This window comes from Gallus gallus, chromosome 1 (assembly GCF_016699485.2).
Source record: "Gallus gallus isolate bGalGal1 chromosome 1, bGalGal1.mat.broiler.GRCg7b, whole genome shotgun sequence".
In the NCBI taxonomy this organism is placed as follows: domain Eukaryota; kingdom Metazoa; phylum Chordata; class Aves; order Galliformes; family Phasianidae; genus Gallus; species Gallus gallus.
Window position 1 is genome coordinate 60,888,790 of NC_052532.1, and position 21,090 is coordinate 60,909,879.

The 21,090-nt window shown below is 46.5% G+C and overlaps 1 protein-coding gene across 12 annotated transcripts in view; it reads left to right on the forward strand.

The window, feature by feature from the left end:
- ERC1 (ELKS/RAB6-interacting/CAST family member 1) overlaps window positions 1-8,715 on the forward strand; it is a 291,778-nt gene extending 283,063 nt beyond the window's left edge. For all 12 annotated transcript variants that reach the window (XM_040650627.2, XM_046901424.1, XM_015286777.4 and 9 more), the window contains one exon: window positions 1,891-8,715. In XM_040650627.2, coding sequence (XP_040506561.1) covers window positions 1,891-2,028 — 138 coding nt within the window. In that variant the 3' untranslated portion in view covers window positions 2,029-8,715. The remainder of the gene's footprint in view (window positions 1-1,890) is intronic.
- The last annotated feature ends 12,375 nt before the right edge of the window (window positions 8,716-21,090 follow it).

Consider the following 21,090-nt stretch of genomic DNA (forward strand, 5'->3'; position numbering starts at 1 on the left):
TTGTGATTCTTGGCATCAGCCCCTCTCAGATTCATATAGCTGAGCTGTGAGCACACCAGCCAGTAGGAACAAAGCACATAAGAGCACATTAAACTAACATTCAGCACGCAAAGCCCAAATAATTTACTATATGTTACCCTGCCTAGTAAAGGGAGTAGTGGAGCTGGCTTACCCTTTTAATTTCCTTTCTCTCACTTTTGTCTATAGAAGTCTATACCATAACTTCTTGAAAAGCATTAGTGTTTATTCTGTAGTCACTCTTAGCCTGTTTGTTTTCCTGCAGTATTTCTTGCAGTACAGTGTAGCAATCTCCCATGCTTTGCTTGATGCCATCGCTGAGCACAGACATCCTATCTGATTAGAATTTTAATTGTAGGAATGTAACTTCTCCTTCTGATTGTGCTCTTACGGCGGTAAACCAATCTCTGTTGTCCTGCTGCCTGACAGCTGTCTCTTTGTAACACTTACAACAAGCAGCATTACAAAAGTACAAAATATAGATCAAGAGCTTTGTATGCCGGTGACCAGGTATCCCTTCATGGCTGAAAAATCCCACTGTGGCATTCTTTCCATGTCACATATGAACACTACAGTAGAGTTCCAATAAAATGTTAGTAACTCAAGAATAAGAAATGTTACAAGACTATTACCAGGTAGTATTAGAAACTCAACAAATCAAACTTAAAGGAAGGTTCAACAATAGATAAGCCGGTTGCTCCAGCTGCTTAAATTAACAAAACTTTAAATGCAAAAGCTTGCAATGAACTTCAGACCCGTTTAAGAAGTGGATGTACCTGCTACAAATATGCTTGTCTTCTATTCGGAAGGAATAAATTAGAAGAAACATTATCACTGATAAAACAAAGCAGGCTTTTGCTATGTAGCATTTGATAAAGCTGTATGCTTGAAAGCTTATCCAATCTATTTAACTATGTCATCTGGTCTGGTAAGAGATGCTGCTTCTCCTTGTTGTTAGATCCTTAGATTGTTGTGACTACAGTAATCCCTTAATGCTTCCACAAATTACAACCTTACTGGGGATTCTCCTAAGCAGTTCTCAGGCTAGCATGGGATTTATCAATTCTGTGTTGGATAAACAGGTTACTGAAGGCAGATGTTTCCTGCTCTTCACTAAGACATTGCGCCCCTAGTTACAGCAGTGCCATTAGATTCAGGGCTAAAAGCCATGTTCACATAAACTCCATTGTGTTGTGTGCTGTGGTTTGTTACTCTGTCTGTTGGACAAACAGCTTGTGGACTATACAAAATATGAATAAAATAATGTTTTCAAGTTTCATGTCTCATTCTGAGCCAATTACTCTGAATAAATAATCCAATAGGAAATGTATAATCTTCTTAGTAAACAAAAAGTATGTGTGCTCCACCACAATTCTGTATGGCAATCTTAGGACTGAGTTAAGAAGCACGGTGTCTGAAAGTTACTCTTTCCACAGGCAAATCAGAATGCTAGTTGACACTGAGTGTATTAGGTAGGAGTCTGTAACATTTCTATTGATTTCACATAGGAAGCAATTCTGAACTAAATATGTCCTGTTATCTATTAATAAAAGTCAAGTTAATTGAAATACTAGCAAAATAAGGTCTTTTTTTTTTTTTTTTCTGGAGTACAGTTGCTTGCAGAGAAACATCGTACAAAGGAAGCTTTGCAGATATTAATCATAAAAAAATCTATTGAGGAGTAGTTAAGGCACTTAGTTTTCCCATGGTGACATGGCTTTAACTGGGAGCACACCCTGCATGGTGCACTCTGCTAGCTGCCTTCCTAAAGCTGGTGTTTTAGCTTAGAGCTGAGCCTGCTAGGCAGAACTCATTGTGTTGTGCACTTGTGTAATAGCAAAGAATGACTGTAGTCGTGTGTGTTTCTTGCAGCTTCGTGATGAGTTAGAAAAGGGCGAGAAGGAAAGCGCAGAGCTGCAGGAGTTTGCCAACGCCATTTTACAGCAGATAGCGGATCACTGCCCTGACATCCTGGAGCAAGTCGTCAATGCACTCGAGGAGTCATCATGACCTCGGCCGCCAGCCCCGCTGGAGCAGCACGCCAACGGCCGAGCCCAGTCAGTCCAAGGAGCCATGAGAGTGGAGAGGAATGTGAAAGACAGAAAATGGAACAGAAACTTCTGGTGCACTTTTTGCAAGGAAAACAAAAACAACAAAAAACCCCACCTCTAAAAACTACACGCTCTCTAGGTTCTTCCAGTCTATGATTAATCAGTCATGCTTATGTTCATCTTCTCACTGCCTTTCTACTTTAGCATCCAGTTCCCTGCTGACTTGTTGATGGTATTGGACTTTTGGATACAGCTAAGCAGAGCTCTTCTGAGTCTCCTGATCAAAGAGGGGATCCACTGAATACAAGAAGTTCTAGTTCTTCAGGAGGTTGCAGATGGGTAGCCCTTGCCTTTCATTCATTTATTGTTTGGTTTTTTTTCTCATAAAAGCTGAAAGCCTCTATTTCATAGTGCTAAAAACGAAACCTGAGCATGTTCTGATTATGGCTTACAAATGGCCAGCATCAGCTAGCTAGCTCAGGTCTCACTGCCTGTCTCAATGTTTCTTATGTTCTTAAATAACGTAGAGAGGAAAGGAAGGTTTTCGTATTATGTTCTGTTAGTGACTTAATCTAGCAGCTGAGAAACAAGGTAGGCATGCTGGTACTTTCTGTTTACTTAACATTAATTTTTATTGTTCAGTAATTTGACTCTGAAGTGCTGAGTGGGGCATATTTTCAGATAACTGTTACTGTCTATTGGCTCCTCATTTTTTTAGCTGAGGTTGCTCTTCGTAGGTCTGTATCACCTACATTCTTATTTTATAGAGAGATCTCCTCCTTCAAACAGGTGTGCTCAACAAGTCAGCTCCCAGCTGCAACTTGTATAGTTTGCCCATTGCTAATTTTTCAGGCTGTAGGCTTGTAAACACCAGCTGCCATCAGAATAGTCTTAGGCATTTTGTACATGAGCAAATTGCATCATTTAGCTTAAAAATATAATTTTAAAACTAATTTAGGTAAATTAGCAATACGTTCTTACTATAATTATAAATTAATTTATTTTGGGTTAGTTTAGGTTGACAAGGAATTAGTTTGAATTCAGAGCAAGAACCTGTTCTTATAAAGAGGAGCGTCTCTGCTGGAGTTGGCACCCAGCTGAGTAGATAGGTATAAAATGACAGCTTTAGCTAAACCAGTGCAATTCTTATATGTATATGAGAGGCCTTCATCTTGCTCCCATCCATCTTTGTTGCTCAGTAAAGCCCCTGCTGATAGGTAATATGACCTGAAATAGCAGGTCGGTTTGTCGTGATAGCAATTCAGAATCCTGTTTTATGAGTAGGACTTGGGTGTTCATTCCTGGGCTCTGCAGTAAAGAGGACACACTTTTTTTCCTGGCTACCAATGGTTATATGCATCTGGGGGCATTTGCAGGACAGAACTGTTTAACGTGTCCCCATGTACTCCTTAAAGGAGTTTTTCCCCTTTAGCTTTCTCATATTACTTAAGAAAACAGGGGGAGGGGAAAAGGAGACCAAATAGCAACACAGCAGGCGATGAAATCTTAGTTTTCTAGTCACCAGCTAATTATGAACCATCTGACTCCTGCAGCCATGGCTGTAACTCTGATTTTACTCGGAGTTCTGGAAACATCAGCTGATTGCAGCGTCCATCCATTGTCTGTCTCTCAGTACAATTCCCATTCAGAGCCTCCCATTTAGAGTTTAATTCCATCTGACTTACTACATTTTGAGCTTAATCACTAAACCGTTATGCTAAATAAAATGTTTCAAACTCTTTCAGAAGAACTGAATTTCCTACATCTTTCAAATTTGTAGCATAACCCCCCTGTAGGTCTTCCACACCTTATTTTTACACTCTGAAATATGACGGATTGCTTCTGATAGAAAGGAAGTCAGCAGAAGTTTCCCTAAGGGAAGATGTACCATCTTCTTTTCAACCAGTGAAAACTGGGCAAAGCTGAAAACTTATACATCTGTAGATAATATTGGAAACTGATTTGAAATGAATCATACCCTAATTCATTCTACTGTAATGATTCAGAAGAAGCAGCTGTATCCATAGGCATGTTGTCTGCTGGGTAGGAATACCTAGGTCTCCAAAGAAGTGATGGCTCGCACCCTCTCCATCTTTTGATCTGACAGTGCTTTACAAATCAGGAAATGTAACTTTAGTTCTCAGTATAGTATTAGCCTGTGTCCAAAGACTTTTGTTTGTTTTTTTTTCCTCGTGTAAGAGGAGAGTAATGGGAACCTGAATGTTTGCAAGAGGGAAATACCGGAAGGCATGTAGACAGTGACTGTACATACCACTGAGCCATGCCTCATACCAGAACCACCCCTTTGGTCCTATTATTTGAGTCAGCACGTTTTGATAGGAGCTGTTGTTTTGAAATCTTTCCTCTTGCTTTTTCTTCATCACCCCTAATTACTCACTCAAGGAATTTAATGCTGCCTGTAAAACCATCAGGGCCATCAGCCTAACATCATCACACTGCCACCACCACTCCTGACTATCTCATTAACTTATATGGTCAAATCTCCAGCTGCCCTCGTTCCCTGCTGTAAAACAATCCCTCTTCTGTGAGAAGCTGTGGAATTTCCCTTATCGATGGTTCAAATGACTCCTGCTTGTAAACCTCTTACTGAGATGTCCCTTGATAGTGTTCCTGCTGCGGGGGAAGGGGGAGGAATGGGAGCAAGGGGTGGTCATTTCTGGCTGTTATTTCAATTCCGTTTGTGTGCTGCGTTGCCCATACATCACAGGAAAGCTCTGAGTTTCGGCACTGGTTCTTTTGCATCTTTGACTCAGCTGCCAGCCTGAGGCTGTGTTTCTTGGTTGCAAAGTGCCTCAGCAAAGGCACACTGCTGTCTGCAGGACCCATGCGTCTGAAACCAGGTGAATCTCACTGTTTGTGCATCTCCTAGTGTCTTCCTTGAAAGGGTTTATCAAGCCTGGCCAGTTTTCACACCGGCCATTTGGTCTTTTATCTGCAAGCCACACACTTGCTGTTCTTCCCAGCAGGATTACTGGGCCTTTGCAAGTGTTCTTAACTACTGTTATCTTTTTGGGCTTCTAGACTTGCAACTTAAACATTGATCTTAGACCTCAGTAAAGTACTTTCAGAGAGAGCGGATCTCAGTTGGGAACAGACTTGATCCAACTTGATCTCCATCGAACTATTTCAAATAATCTCTCTGATCCTGCGTAGATATAGATCTTGTCATGGCAAATAGTTTGAGGAACTGTGTCATCTGGGAGATGCTGCTGGCTGTGATTTAATGCTGAGTGTGACCAGCGAAAGCTTTTCTTCTTGTTTGTATGGAGTGCCACAACATTGGCCTTGGGGCAATCAATGGATTTGGTGATCATTATCCATCAAGAAACCTCCTATCAGGCACGTGGCAGAAAATTCATACATGTGTACTTGCCATGATGCTCATCCAGTTGCCTGACCCTCTCCAATTCCTCTGATATCTTACATCCAGGTGTCAGCAGCCAGGGACATGCAGTTTCCTAGCGCAACAGTCCCACAGTCCAGCACTTCTGGGAAATTCAGGGGCCCCTCCTGCCTCCTGGCCTCCTGTCCAGATCCCAGTGAGCCTGGGGAAACTTACTTGTTCTTCTTCTCTTTAATGAAGTCCCATTTGCTGCGGGAGTTGTGAAAGTCTTGATTCCTTTGTTTTGTTTTGTTGTTTTTTTTTTCTTCCAATCTTTCATTTGTAGAGAAACTGGTAGATGTAAGGACCTGAGGATCTGCCTGTAGAAAATTAAATAGATAATTTTCGCTGGGTTTGAGCTGAAAAATAGCTCAAGCCTGCAGTCCAGGTATAGTGTAAAAGCTGACATCCCAACCATGCTTGCTGATGATATCCATGAGTCCAAGTACATATTTTCCTCAGAATCAAGCCTCATTTAAAACACTAAAAGGACATTACAACACTAGAGTTGCAGTGTGAGAACATTAGCACTATTTGCGATTGGAAGAAGATTTGGCTGGGGTGCTCCCAAACAAAACTCTAAGCTTCTGCTATTATCTCTCAATTTGACTGCCTTTAACCAGCTTTCCCTCTAGAAAATGCCAAACTCTCTTTGGAGCATCCAATTTTTGCCAAGTCCAGTGGATGGAAGGCGAAGGTCATGCAATGCACGGAACTGTATGTGCCGTTTCCAGTTGCGCTGCTGGAATATACCTTCTCTATCAGATTTGCTGGTACTTTGTGGGTCTCGGTATTTTAGACAAGGGAGCACTGATGTCATAATTCTTATATGCATAACCCTGTTTCCTGAACCAAAGGGGCTCCTATTTTTGTTTGTCCTCTAGTTCCCACCCATTCTGCTGCTAACACTCAATTCTTTGGGAAATTTCTACAACTGATAACAGGTTAACAGGGCTGAGTCCCCACTCCTGGACTAATTGCCAATCGTTGCCACTGAAAGGCTCTTTACGAAGGATGTAGAGAGCCACACACTGATATCATTGCAAAACAAATATTTCACTACGTAAGTCACACACACATCTCTCAGTGACACCGATAAAATAAAAAGGGAAATAGTACAATCAAGGCATCTGATGTTAAAAGCTCTACTCAGCTCAACGTCTGCACTGGAACGGGGAAATGGGGAGGAAGCAGAAGGCAATGGATAACTTAACACTGCCCCAGTGAAGCTGGTGGGGTGGAAGGGTCAGGCGGAGGGTGTCCGGCACTGCTGGCGAGATCACCCTGCCAATCAGTCTCGTCAGCGTGGCAAAGAGAATGAGTGTCGGGGGGGATTTTTAAGCAAAATTACGTTTTTAATTGTTTCTTCCGCATAAATGGAAGGAACCTTATACAGCAGCAAATCCTTCTGAACAAAATGGCTGTGTCCACTGACTTTTTTAACAAGAAAAACTGTTTCAAAACTTTTTAGTGTCAAAAGCATAAACACAGAAATCCTGACTTTTTCCAGTGTGTGTGTGGTGAGTGCTGTAACCCTGTCATCAGTATCTCTCCTGACTTTTTCAGGGGCGTTTTTTTCCTGTTTTGTTTTCTGCTTGTTGATATTGTCTGTGTGGTCCTAAGGCTGGGGCAGTTACCAACAATGTGTGTCTGTTGTCGGATTAAAAAAAAAGATAGTAGTAGAACTGAAAAAGATGTGTTTTAAAAATATATAAAAAATAAATTTCATCAAAAGGAATTCAAGTAACGAAACAACAAAGCCGTGACTCCTCCTCTCAGGACTGTACGGAAAAGGATTTGTGAGCTTATAATTATAACCAGTTGCCCTTCGCAGGCTTTTGAGGTCCAGGAGGCTTGGCCTCTTTGGAAATGTCATGAACTATGTGTTGTAAATCCCTGCTTTCCCAGTTTTAGACTGTACATGCCTCACGTAGTACAGAAATGAGCAGAAAGAAAGGGGATTTTGGAGATCAGTCTTTTCTGGTATCATCGGGTGTCCCCTACCATGTGAACCGCTGACGTAAATGGACCAGATGGTTTGGCCAACATGCGAGGGCCACGTGCAAGTGTAGTTTGGCTGTAGGCATGTGGGTCCATTTTCAGAGCTGCTTACAAGGAACAATGTGAGGATAAACTGGCATGTAACGTAAAAAAAAGCCCACACATTTTGCTTTACCTGTGATACTAGGTAAAGAACGTCATTAAATGAATGTATTTTTTCTTTCAAAGTTAATTAGCATGTGCTATTTATCCTCATTTTGCACTTCCTATTTGGATCTTAATGAAGTAAATCAATTTTGCTTTTAAATAGATATATCCGCCTTAGTTTCTCGGTGCTTTGGTGGGTTTGTTGCTCAAAACACTATTTTTTTATTTTGGGCTGACAAAAAAAAAAAAAAAGGATCTCTTCATCAGTCATATGTAATCTCTTTTACTGTAAAACATGGTCATCAACTAAAATCCAAATCTGAAGTTAAACTGTACAAGTAGGCATCTTTCTTTCGATCTCCATGGGCACGGCCAGGCCTCAGTCCCCGTGAGATACAGGCTGCCCTCAGCCCTCAGTCAGCAGCACATGGCAGCAGCCTGACTCAGGGTGCCTGCACCAGGCCCGTCCTGAAATGCTTATTACAGTACATCTGGGGAAGTTCTGGTGGCAAATGCCTTTATCTGTTCAGATTCTGAAGGAGGATGAAAAATGGGACCATGAACAGGGAAGTAACTTCTGTGCTAGTCTAACGTGCTGCTCCGAGCTCACTAGAGTAGCACACTGCTGTTTCCCTCCAAGTCAGTACATAATGAGGGCCCCACTCCAGGTTCTGGCTCACCAAGAGTATGGGGGCGATCCAGAGGATTGCCCTAAGGGTTAAAAAAACCTCTGCAGGATGGGATACTCCATCCGCTTTGCAGACACGGATCCCTCATTTGCTTTGGAAGAGATGTGTTGCACTTTAGTGGAGGGGGAGACAGGCTTTGGGTATGGGATCTGGTGTACTTGGATTCCTTTTGGAAATAACAGCAGCGGGAGACATTGATGTCCGTGATGCAAGTGCGCACGCTGCCTTCAACTTGTATGTGTTTTATTGCTGGAGTCATGTTACTGACAGGATAATGAAATTGCAAAGAAAATGTGTTATATTCAACTTTGCCTTGATAATATAAACACTTTGTTCATTTTTTTTTTCTTCTTTTTTTATTCACAGACTAAGTTCATCAGGAAATTATAAAATTATTTAAAAATTCTGTGCCGTTGTCTTCATTTGCAGCGAATCCCAGTGTGTCTCTCTCAGTGCCCTCATTACACACAATCAAGTCAGAGGACCGGGCGGCTGCATGGTTGTTTCTTGAGACCAGGCTTGGGGTCAGACCCACCGCCCCTCCGTTCCTTTTGGGGCCTGTGCCCCTGGCAGGGTGGGTGGGCACAGGTCAGGTTGCTGCAAGATGAATGTGAGCGAACACCGTTGTAGGGGTGTCCCCCATGCCCTGGGATCACACCAACCAGGTAAGAGGAGATGAAGCAACTGTGTTTACGGTGAGCTGTTCCCTTTCTCTCTCTCTCACCTGTTTTCCAAATAAACACGACTCCAAGGCTACTAACGAGTGATTGAATCCCAGATGCACATTCAGCATTGAGCCTATTTCAGGATCAAGTCGTATGGACTTGGAAAGACTTGAGGTGCAAAGGTCAGCAAGGCTGCCTTACGCAGTGTGCTCTCCATGAGTGCCGAGCACAAGTCCCGTCCCCACAGCACCATCAGCCACTGCAGAGCTGCAGATTTGTCACCAGGGGTGGCCTGTGCCCCCTGCAGTGCTGGAGGAAACGGGTTCAGCCCGGTGTTCTGCTTCCAGCTGCATTTTGAGGACACAGGAGATCGCCTGAGTAATGTCACTATAAAATCTCATTTTTCTCGCATTTCTTAACTGCTGTAGAAGAGAATAGCGTTGCAAAACCAGGTCCCAGTGGTAGAACAATGTCCATTTTAAACGCACTCCACCAGATTCTCTGCAGCTATCCCAAAGCCCTGGGAGATGACTTCCCCACATCAGGACAATTTCTAATGAATTTCACTTGTAAAGCCTCGTCCCTCTTTTGTCTGTCCACACAGCAGATTTTTCTCTGGGATGTTCTGCTGGCCACGTCCCTCCTGCTCGCTGTAGATTTATCGTTTTGAGGGGCTCTTCAGACCCTAACTAACTGTTTCTGTGGGGATGACCTCACACACTACAGCAAAAAGCCCCCTGGTCTCGGGGCCTGCAGAGTCCCTTCCCTCTGCTAATTGGATCCCTATAACTTGGTCTTCAATCAAATGCATAAAGCTGCATGTGGAAAAAGGATACACGGGGATTAAGGGTCTCAGGAGCTTTGAGAGGAAGAACCCGTTGGCCTTTCGGTGCCTAGTCTGCTTTGTGTTCGGGTGAGCGTCTGGCCAGGAAGGGCCTTCATGATTCCAATCAGGCCAGGGTGTGCCTGGCTTACAGGGGAGCCCAGATGAGCTGAACGAAACCACATGCCACATAAATTTAACTGATTGCTGTACAATGATGGGCTGGTGAGTGGTCCCAGTGTCCCATCCCAGGACAACCGCAGGGCAAGGAAGTGTGGGCAGCAGGGCTGTGGGCCTGCAGGGCCCGGCTGGGCCCGGCTGCTCGGCGAGCTGCTCGCCATGTCCCCACAGGCAGGCTCCTGTTTGGGATGGCCCCTAACAATAACGCTGTTCGTGCCACAGAGCAAAGATGCCAAATCCCTTTTGTGCATTTGTGCTTCAGGTTACATTTCATGGGTTGCGCAGTAAAACGCAACAAGGCATCTAAATAAAATTGTCTGTGTTGACTGCTGTTAGCGAGACAAAAAACAGGCAAGGCCACAGTGGAGATGGAAAATGGTCGGTTCCGTGATCAAACACACGCAGAATGTTTTACAGTGTTTTCCTCTCTCTCTTGGTGTGCATTGCAAAGGTGGGTTAGAGTGCAAGGGGCCTTACAGAGCAGCCTCACATCCCCGTGAATCTTGCTGAGGAGTGTGACACTTGCCCCCGAATCATCTCTAAATTAAACCAGTCAGGGAAATGGCTGAAACCACCTCAGAGAGCCACTGGGAAGAGAAATCAGTGTGTTTTGGAGCTCCTGTTTCCAACAGCGTTTGTGCTGCCCTGGTTCCTTTTGCTTATGCAGATTGATGCTGTAGGGAAACATCAGCTGCACTGCACGTGTGCAGGATTACCCAGAACAGTCATTGCAAACTAATTGCCTGAGCTAATGAGGTGATCTGCATATGGCTAGTGACCTTTAGGCTGGGGCTTTGAGATATCGAGTAGACACTCTTCTCACTGGGCTGCAGGATGTTTAGAACTCGTGGGCCAATGGCCAAAATCTGCCTTTTGCTGTTTCAAAAGGCCCTAAAACTAAAGAAAGGGAGCAAGCCTCAAGAAAGCAAATGCATTGTAGCTGCACATAATAAACACAACTGTTAAAAAAAAAATTCCTTGTCAAGCAAACAGAGCCAAACATCTTCTGAATAGACTGATGATCCATCTGGCCAGCGAGCCAGCTGGGTCCTGCAAGGCTGTAGCAGTAGAGCTGCAGCCAGTGGTTCTGTGAATGTGGGCTTAAAATCTAGGTGCTTCTAAGCGTGTAATCAGTCACATTTGCCAAAGCATTACAACTGCAAACACTAGGACAGTCCTGGATGAGTCACCAAGAAGTTAAATATTAGGCCCAGGATCCACAGTCCTTTCGCACATCACTCCATTCGTGGGAACTCAGCTCCTGAAATGTCTGTGGATGCAAACCTCGTGACGCAGCAAGTTACATCACTTGGTTTCCTTCTGTGTTGGGAAAAAGGAAGGGCTGCTGACCCAGCTCAGAGCCTCTCCTAAAAAGATTTTTGTTCAGCTGGAGTAAACCCTTCATTTTCTATAATGGCTCACCGTTCAGAGAACCACAAGCCTTGGAATGTATACGAACGCTCTTAAACTCTGTTATATAACACATGGAAACTGTGTTTAGCTTCAGACAATGCATCATCTGTAGCCCAACACACTGACGCACACGTGTGCATGTATCTCTGTGCATCTGTGTACATCTGTGCAATAGAATACGTACGTATATACATACAGCTGCACACTGGAAACCATGTTGAAAGGATACTAAGCTTGCAATGCCAAAGATCTGGAAATTGGAAAGTACATGACTCCATGCCTGATGGGTCTATGATGCAATTTTTGGTTATGCATTTACACAACCAAATTTCAAAGAACGATAGAATCATTTGAGTTGGAAGGGACCCTAAAAGGCCATCTGGTCCAACCCCCTGCAGTGAACAGGGACACCCACAGCTAGATCAAGTTGCTCAGAGCTCCATCCAGCCTGACTTTGAGTGTCTCCAGGGATGAGGCATCCATCCATTTTTTTTTTTCTGGACCTTTTCTTCATTATATGTGCAGGATGAACTGATTTCTTCAAACCAACAATTACGTAAGCCTCAGCACTGAGGTTATCTGTGCTTTTCCCAAGGCCACCAGTTCCGCATTGCAAGCCTCTCGTTACTTTGATTCTGTAAATTGTCCCTCACATCAGTGACCTACAACACCAAGAGGCTGCCCCTATAAAGAAAGAATTGCCTCAGAGAAAGAATTGCTATATTTTTCAGGAGACGTAAATTCAAATCTGCTTTGTCTTGAGTCTTAAATGAATCAGGTCCTGACATTTGGGAAGACCCAGACTTCCAATTCCACAGCTCACAAGTACCTAGAGCAGGGATTTAGTCTGGCAGAGCATACAAAAATATCATCCTGATCCAGAGCTAAAATGGGGATCATCTCTCTGTTTCTTTGTTTAGCTCAATGAGAAAAATCTATTCTGGGGCTATGTGCATCACGCACCTACTTGGGTGCTTTGCACAGCTTAGTTTTGCAAGTGTAAAAATGTGATCTAATTCCTTCTAGCCACACACCTGTACACGCCCAAGCCTTCAGCCTGTGTTGGTGCTTGTCTCCTGCTCTTGGCTGAGCTGTCTGACCCTCCTCCACCAAACAGGTGCCAGGGATGTGCAAGGCCACAAAGCCCCCACAGCTCAGCAGCTCACAATGTGAGCACCCCTGATCCTACTCCACACCTGGGCTAAGGGCAGCCTGCACGTGGGCACCTCCCCACGCTTGGGTCTTTGAACCTGAACTGCCCCCACCTGGTTTCTAGTACCAGAACCCTCCTATAGCAGGTGACTCATCTGAGGTTGTGAGGGAGCTAAAGACTTAGCAGGGCAGGGGGGGCGATCCGGTTTGATGTTAATGTGGAGCAGTAGTGATGGTCTTCCTCTGCTCTTCTTGTCTCTGGTGGTGATTGTCAAAGTTTGAGCAAAGGTATAACTATCAAGGATATTCTGAATTACTGCTGCTGAACTCAGGGTACACACTGACACCCCTCACTGCAGCCAAGGAGCACAACATGGCTTCAGGGCTGTTTGCTGTCCAAGCTGCAGCCGTGTGAAGTGCAGCCAGGCCATGGCAGTACCTACCCGAGCCAGCATACAGTTGCAGGAGGGCATTTTGTGCATCGCTTACTGTGGAACAGATCAAACACACAAGCTCAAGAACACTGTCGCTCCACCTTGGCCGGGCAGCCTGAAGCCTGGGCATTTCCAGCAGTCACTTGATATTAGATATGAAACCCTCCCTAAGTCACTTCCAGCAGCAAATCCCACTCTGTTCTTAGGAAACAGCATTGTGTTGGGTTATTGTGAGTGGGGACAAATGCAAGTCTCTAGCCAAAGCATGCCGCTTGTGGCTGGCTCTGCCTGTTCTGGGCAGTGCACAGCTGGAGCAGACCATCTTCCTTAGAGGTTGGTGTTCAGCAGAAGATAGGAATCTCCCGCTGAAGGTGGCAGTGAGATTGCTTGGCCCTCCTTTACCTTCCTTCTTTGTTGTTGTTGCTTCTTTTTTGCTTAGTGCTTTCTAGTAGCCTGCAGCTGAGGTGGTAGCAGAGGTATTAACGGGCCTTTGTGGAGCTTGGCCCCATTCCCAAGATGTCCTTTCTGTCCACGGTGAATACTCATGCTTTTGCAATCTCAGGGCTCCCAGAGGAGTAAAATGGACCAGAATAAGTGAGGAGTCATGCTGTTATTTTGATTCTCCGAATAGGAGTAGGCCTTACAACAGAGAAACATATGGACAAATGGGAATTTCAACTGAGGATGATATACAGCCATGGCAAGGCCTTCCTGCTTGGAAGCTAACTCACTTCCAATTTTTTAGTACTGTCAGCTTTTGGTGTATCTCAGAAAACAGTGCCTATTTTTCTACCTTATGCTTAACAGTTCTGGATTTCAATAAGGTGGTTTTGCTGGCTACTTTTGTTGGCCCACAGAGTTATCACCAGATGGATGTGGCAAACAGATTTGCTGCAGGCCAGAGCAAGGGGTGTTGCTGGGCCTCAAGACGGGAACCAAACTGCTCTGCTCACTCTGGCTTCTGCACGCTTTGGGATTGCTTCCCGTCATACAGTGCTGTGAGGTCACCAGGGATTTTTGCAATGATTTGAGGCTGAGCTGGGCACAGCGACTTCAAGGTGGCAGTGGGAGGCTGCTCCGGGCCCTTACGGCTGGAAGCTTTCATTTGATCCCATTGTGAGTGAAGCGATGACTCCTGAAAACAACAGCGGCAGCACAATTATTTATGTTCAGCTGTCAGAAGAGTAGATCAAAGCTATCTATAGAGCTGCAGACAACATCACCGCGGATGACCCAGAGGCTCCCTTTGTGTGAAGTGACAAACTGGAGCATGACTTCATTGGGAAACCAGTCTAAGGCCCACACAGCAAAGTCATCCCAGCTAACGCTGACCCTGAGCTTTTCTTTGCGTTTGCTTACAGTTGAGCAGTGACAGGGGTTAGGGAAGATGACGCTGGCTTTCCCTGTTTTTGTTTTTCTGGTCGGAGACCTTGTTCAGCACAACAATATCGCTTGTGCTCATCATTACGTGTGCAGCCTTCAGATGCTATCTCAGCAAGTTCAGACGTGATGGAGACCTTTGAGCCACGTGGCTGCGGGGTGTGTTGCAGCCCGGCGTTGTGTGGGATCGTTTGGAAACCCCATGGCCGTGTGAGGAGTCAGGGCGGCAGCAATGGCTTCTTGCCCAGCTCAGAGCCAGACTCAGAGCTCTTCCTGCTGCTCAGGTGTCTCAAAGCATATCCTCACTGAAGTGCTGACACCAACTACCAGCAAGAAAGAACGAAGGAACTTTAAGAAAAGGTAAAGGGCAAACTGACAAAAGGAGAAATTAAAGCCCATCTCCTCCCTTGCCCTCACCGGGGCTCCATCCACACCACCACCTGCAGCTCAGTTCAGCAGCTCAGTCCAATAAAAAGGGCAAGAGAAGCTTGCAGGTTTAGCTGCTATGTGCTTGGGAAGGTTCCCGTAGCTCACTGACAATGAATGATGTGGTCACCCCTAATGCACAACTGTATGTATTTCTTTAGTACCAGCAGAGATAGGTCTGGGCCCTTTGCACTCATCAGCTCATTCATTCTCTGCAGATCTCTGTGCACAGGTTATTCACACTTCTACAGAATGGATTATAGACCAACCACATCCTGAAGGTATTAAACGAGACATTATAATCTTTCATGACATTTGGTTCTTCAAATCACAGCTCCTGACGTCCTGCAATGGAAAGAATATTTGCACTTTTGTACACTTGCATGTACAAAAAAAAAAAGAATGCCAGCTCTCACTGCTGGAGAGAAGTGAAGAAAAATGAAGCTTCAGTGAACTGGAATGCCTCAGAAAGAAGAATGAAATGGGCTAAACAAAAAGCCAAAAGCCTCCTGAGTGAAAACAAGCCCTCGTGCGTGAGAGCAAATATCATGTTTGGGGGCATGAATCATGGGGTTTGGGGATATTTTTCTTTGCAGGTGTGTGTGACTACAGTCCCAGGATCTGCTGAAGCATTTAGTGAGTTTTGGCTTAGCTTTCAGATGCCATGACCAGTGTCAAGCAGTGGGCGTTTTGTGTATCCTGGAGGATTTGTATCTCAAGCAGCAAATTCAGCCATGACTTCTTAAGGAAGTTGACCAGAGAGAATACAGAGCACAAAAGCAATATAACTTAAACCAAACAGGGCAACTCTGTCCTTGATTTTACCTTTGCAAGCATATAATGACTACAGTCTGAACTAAAACTTATTGGTTTATATGTCTTTAGCTACTTATGTGCACAAATACACGCACAGGTACCTTTTCCTGACTGATCCCTTGAAATGTGCCAAAGGAACAGCAGTATGTATGTGCAGCCCCTTGTCTGCTGCCTCAGCTCTCAGACCATGTTCAACATAGTATCTGAGCACCTATGAAAAGAACCATCCTCTGCCACCTGGTATCTTCCCCTTCATATCTTGTGGCTGTGCTGGTGCTTCAGTTATTATAGTTTCTTTCTCTGCCTATTTTATGTGCTTTAATGCTGGTATTTGTGTAAGCCCATATATTACCCATGCTAAATATGTTTGTTTAAAAGCCACAGTGTCTAAGAATTGCATTTATATTCCCTTTGGGCTTACACTGTGAAGGTGAGACTACTAACCAAGAGATTTGTCATCAAAGGATGCTTTGCAGCCAACAAAACATGATGGCTGTCACACAAAAGCCTTATTGTCATTTGGCTTGTGAGCAGCAAAGCCAGCATCCACGGAGGCCATCCCAAACCTGGCTTAACATAATCACAAAGGTTGGAAAAGACCTCAAAGACCATCTAGTCCAACTGCTGACCCATCACCACCATGCCCACTAACTCATGTCCCTCAGTATCATATCTATACTTTTCTTGACCACCTCCATGGACAGTGACTCCATCACTTCCCTGAGGCAGGAAGCACACTGTGGTTTCTCTGCCTCTATTCAGTGCTCATCCCGGGGCTGTATGAGCTCTGTCCATGGCAGTTGTGCACTCAGCAGGCACACAGGGCGTCCCTCTGTGCTGTGCCACCCTCCCTGTCCAGGCTCTGCCCACTTCCCAAGCACCTCAGTGGCACCGGTCGCACCCTCCCAGCTTGGTGTTGTCAGCACATTCCCTGTCACCTGCCCCACCAGTAGCGTCACACACCCCAGAAGCCAGCTTGCATCACCCCGTGCCAGTGGCAATGTGGAGAAGCAAGGGAGCGGCTGGAGAGGACAAGGGGTGCCCGCTGATCTTCCAGTCATTTCCAGCATGCAGGCGGGAGATCCCTATGGAAAGGAAATGTCCCTGCAGCGTCAGGGTGGTGAACCCAGGGATGGGGCTGAAAACAGCCATCTCGGGCTGTGAGATGGGTCCTAGAGCCAGGCAAGGAGAAGGGTTCCCTCCATTAGCCCCAACCTCAGCCTCTCCCCATCGGTGTGAGCCCACTTGCTCTGCATGGTCCACGGGAAAACAGACACAGTGTGCGGGCAGTGTGCTTCCTTCTCAATCTGTGGTCACTCTGCAGCATTAATCCCGGTGGTTATCAGGGGACTAGTCCACTTTCTCATTCCTGGTAAAGGAGAGAAGCCTGCCTTGCTTTCAGAGGTAGAAATCATCGAAGAAAGTTTAAATGAGGGGACAAAGAAATTGTGAAAGGAGGGGGCTGCTGCTGTGTCAGTAGCAAGTGGTGAAGCGCAGAGGGGTGCATGACAACAAATGGGAGCTGTGGGGTCCCATTTGTCTCTGGCAGAGCCTCAGAGGACATCTCACTGGATTTGCAGGACTTCAGCATCACATCACTGATCTTGATGGAGGACCTGGTGTGGAAGGCAAACACTGCTGCCCCTGCTGAAGCCAGTGATGCAGTTGCTATCACAGACCATGTTTAATTATGCTGCAGAGCTTGTTACCACAGGAAGCAGCTGAGGCCAAGAATTAAGTAAGGCTTGAGGAAGGGATCAGCCATTTCAACAGACAACGAGAATATCCAGAGTTGTCATAACTCAGGCCGATAAAAATTTTGGAGAGGATGTACAACTCTTCGCCTTGGGGGCTAAGCCAAGCAGAAGAGACCGAGGAACTCGGTGTGAGAGGAGCGGGACTGGGGCAGATTACCTCACCGTCTGACTATGGCTGGGGGCCTGAGCCCCCACTAGCCACATAGACCTGGGACTCCTAGGGACATCTCCCGTCTTCCTGGCTTAGGGACAGCATCCACCTGGCCAACAGGAGGGAGGGATGGGGTGAAAACCGACATGGTCCTGGTCACCCCTCAAGGTAACACGAGGACCCTCCCCTGGCGCCACAGGGTTGGGCCTGCCCTACGTCCCTGCCAAGCAGCACTGGGAGCTGATGGAACTCATGTGGAAGACCAGTCCCGCTGGCAGGAGCTACTGGCTGGGGGCCGCCGAGGAGGGCAGTTACACTTTAACTCACTGAGCCCCTGGAGCCCACTGCTGGGAGCGTCGGTGTAATGATTAAAGCACTGACCGAGGCGGCATGAACTCTGCATGCTCTCCTGGCCTAGTTGTGAGTTATGTGGTGGCAGCAAGTCACGGCTTCACACACTGCAGCCACCAGGTCCACGTGGGTATGACTGTCCTTCAAATCCCTGTGGCTCACAGAGAGGGTCTCACTATTTGATTTCTAGGTATTTAAGACCTAATAGATGGCTGAGCTCAGCCCTTCATACAGGGACAAGAGGAAGAAGAGGAAGGAGCTGAAAGGAGGAGGGCTGTGATAAGAGAAACCCTGGAGCCCTGCCCTGCCCTCCAGCCTGTGGAACTCAGCATCCAGAAATGCAGCTCCAGACCCTCAGTCCTGCTACGGGTGCCTGACAGGCCCAGCACAGCTGCGCTTCCCAGAGCAGGGGCAAACTGGGCAGAGGATGGCCCAGTAGCAGTGTAGCAGTGCCTGTGCAGGGGCCGCACGCCACCGCATGAGGTTGGCACACCAACGAGCATTGCTGGCTCTCTCTGTTTGACCTCAGAGAAGTGCAGCGACCAGCAGCACCACCAGATGCAGAAATTACTTTCAGGGATACTTTGAGTGCATCACCAAGGTAAGGAAAGGCGAACACACATTGCGCAGTTGCTGCATTACCCTCTGTGCCAGTGCAGGGGAAGAGCGTGCTTGGGGCACCCATCTCTGATGGCAGCAGCTTCTGTCCACGCTGTGGACTCCCTGCTCGGCTCCCACCTCTGGTCAGTGCGGGGTGTCCCTGAGTCCAGGATGGATTTGACTCAGTGATGTCAGACCAGATGAATCCTGGTTTAATTGACCATGGGTGAAATCGTGCTCTGATGGTTAATGTTATACTTGGTGCTGGGAAAACTACTGCACAATCATAGCAATTAGAGCTGGAAATGATTCAAGTCATCTAATTTATTTCCTCTCTCCCCCCGCGTTGTCTCTCCCAGGGACGGGGCAGTACGGTTCCCAACTACATGTACCCCCGTGCTCCGTCCCGTCCTGTCTCACTGACTCAAGGAGTGGAGCATCCACGTGTCCCTGGGGGAGACAATTCCACAGCTTGAAAGACGTCAACGTGAGAAAATGTTTCAGAAGTTTAGTCGATATTTCCTTTTGTGGAGTGCCACAAATTCTCAGGTCATGAGCTTTACGCCTCGAGGAAACTGGCTGCTTCCCACGAGGGCAGTGGCTGGGAATAAGGTGGTGGTTTCCTTTGGGGTTTGCAGGGGCAGGTAGAGAACATGGGGTGGGTCAATGAAGGTTTTCACACCTGCAAGGCAGGTCAGATCAGGTAACCTGTCTGGAATGAACCCTCCTTTGGCAGAAGCTGGAGATAGATATTTTTTTTCCATTTCCAGATGTGTATTCCATGAATTCCACCTTGACTCGTGAAAGTCTCACTGCTGGAAATTTGTTCAGCTCCTCCAAACAGACTCACCCCCTTCAGCTTGCTCCTATCACTGCCACTAAAACCACCACAGGAGTGTGGAGCTAATTAAAGGACAAAAAGCATCCGTTCTGGTGGAAGAAAGAGTAGCAGAAACCCCTTGAAAGGTGACACGGAATGGGCATGGGGTTGGACTCCACTGCACACAGAGAGGACTATGGGGAAGTTTACTGTGCAGAGGCAACGGGGACAGAAACATAGAATCATTAAGGCTGGAAAGGACCTCTAATCTTATCCAGTCCAACTGCCAGTCCATCCCCACTATGCCCACTAACCATGTCCCTTAGTGCCACATCCACATGACTTTTGAACTCCTCCAGGAACAGTGACTCCACCACCTCCCTGGGCAGCCTGTTCCAATGCATCACCACTCATCTGGGTAAGTTTGTCCTAAGATCCAACCTGAACCTCCCACGGTACAACTTAAGGCCAGAAGGAACACTCAAAGGGATAAGGGCTTATGAGCACAACAAAAGCTAGACTGGGACAACATCTACATTACGAAAAGTCGGAGCCATGTTACTTTCTGACGATAAGGTGTCCTGCTTCTGAAGAGGGCCCGACAACACCACTGTTGTGGTAGAAAGGAAGGAGCAGCATGAAGATGACTGGAGCCATAGAAGTGCTTGTGGTGTCAAGGAGATGCATTAAGCCATTTTTTGCAACTGATGAGATGGAGCAGCTTCTTTGGCGTGCCGTGATACTGTCTCCCACCAACATTAGTCACAGCTGAGACTCTGACTGTAAAGTTCAAACCACAACCAGTTCCAGTTGTGGACACAACTCATTATTAAATCAATGAGTCTTAATCACATCATGACATCTTGCAAAGAACATCTGGACGGCAACTGATGCTACACAGGAGCCCCTCCTGCCGGCAGCTGTTGTTCCTGGTGCCCAGTGAGGAGCAGCCCCTGGCCACGTCCACATGCCTCTTCCATCTACCTGTGATGACCTGCAGTGGGTTGGTGTTCTGGATAAAGCACACTATGGGGGGAAACTAGATGAAAAGAAGGAAACCAACCACTCTCCTCGAAAGAAAATTATGACAGATATTCCAGTGGAGAAGACAATGTAAAGCCATAGGTGGTCTGCTCTCTTCACCCAGCCCCACAAGGACCTGTGACCAACTCATCCATGGAAGCCCAATCTTCCTCAGGGATTACACCAAAACCAGCATGGGCATTCAATAAGCCAAGGTCTTTCTGAGTAAGCTTTTAAGGAGCACGTGTACCACGTTTCACCCCTCTGTCCCTGCTGTTGGTTCTGCAGCGCTTCTGCTGTCCCCTCCTATCACCTCTAGCCCTGCGGTATCATAGGACATGGAACAGCCCCTGCACTCTGGTGGCATCATATCAGAGGCCCCGACGAGGACCCTAGGCCTTTTGACCCACTGTGGCCAGCTGCCCCTTGTCACACCACAGTGGAAAAGCATGTCACTCGACAGAACAAGCCACTTGCCACTGTGCCCCAGGTTGTGATGCTCCCCCTCGCACCTGCAGTTGCCCAAAGGGGGACCCCACAGCTCAGTGGCTCCCCACGCAGCGTCCCGCCACATCTGCTCTCTGAAGCCCGAATGTGCAAAGCTGAAAGTCTGACAGAGAAGCACCATAAAGCAGCTCCACCTTTGGAGGGATAAAAGCCAGTACCCAACATTTCCTGCAGCCAGCTGCAATTTCAGGGCAGCGTTTCCCCTCTAATTAGTTGGTATTTGCTGTCCCAGCTATTATCTTCCTGGTTACGTAGCGCTGGGGACAATGGGTCCTTATTTCCT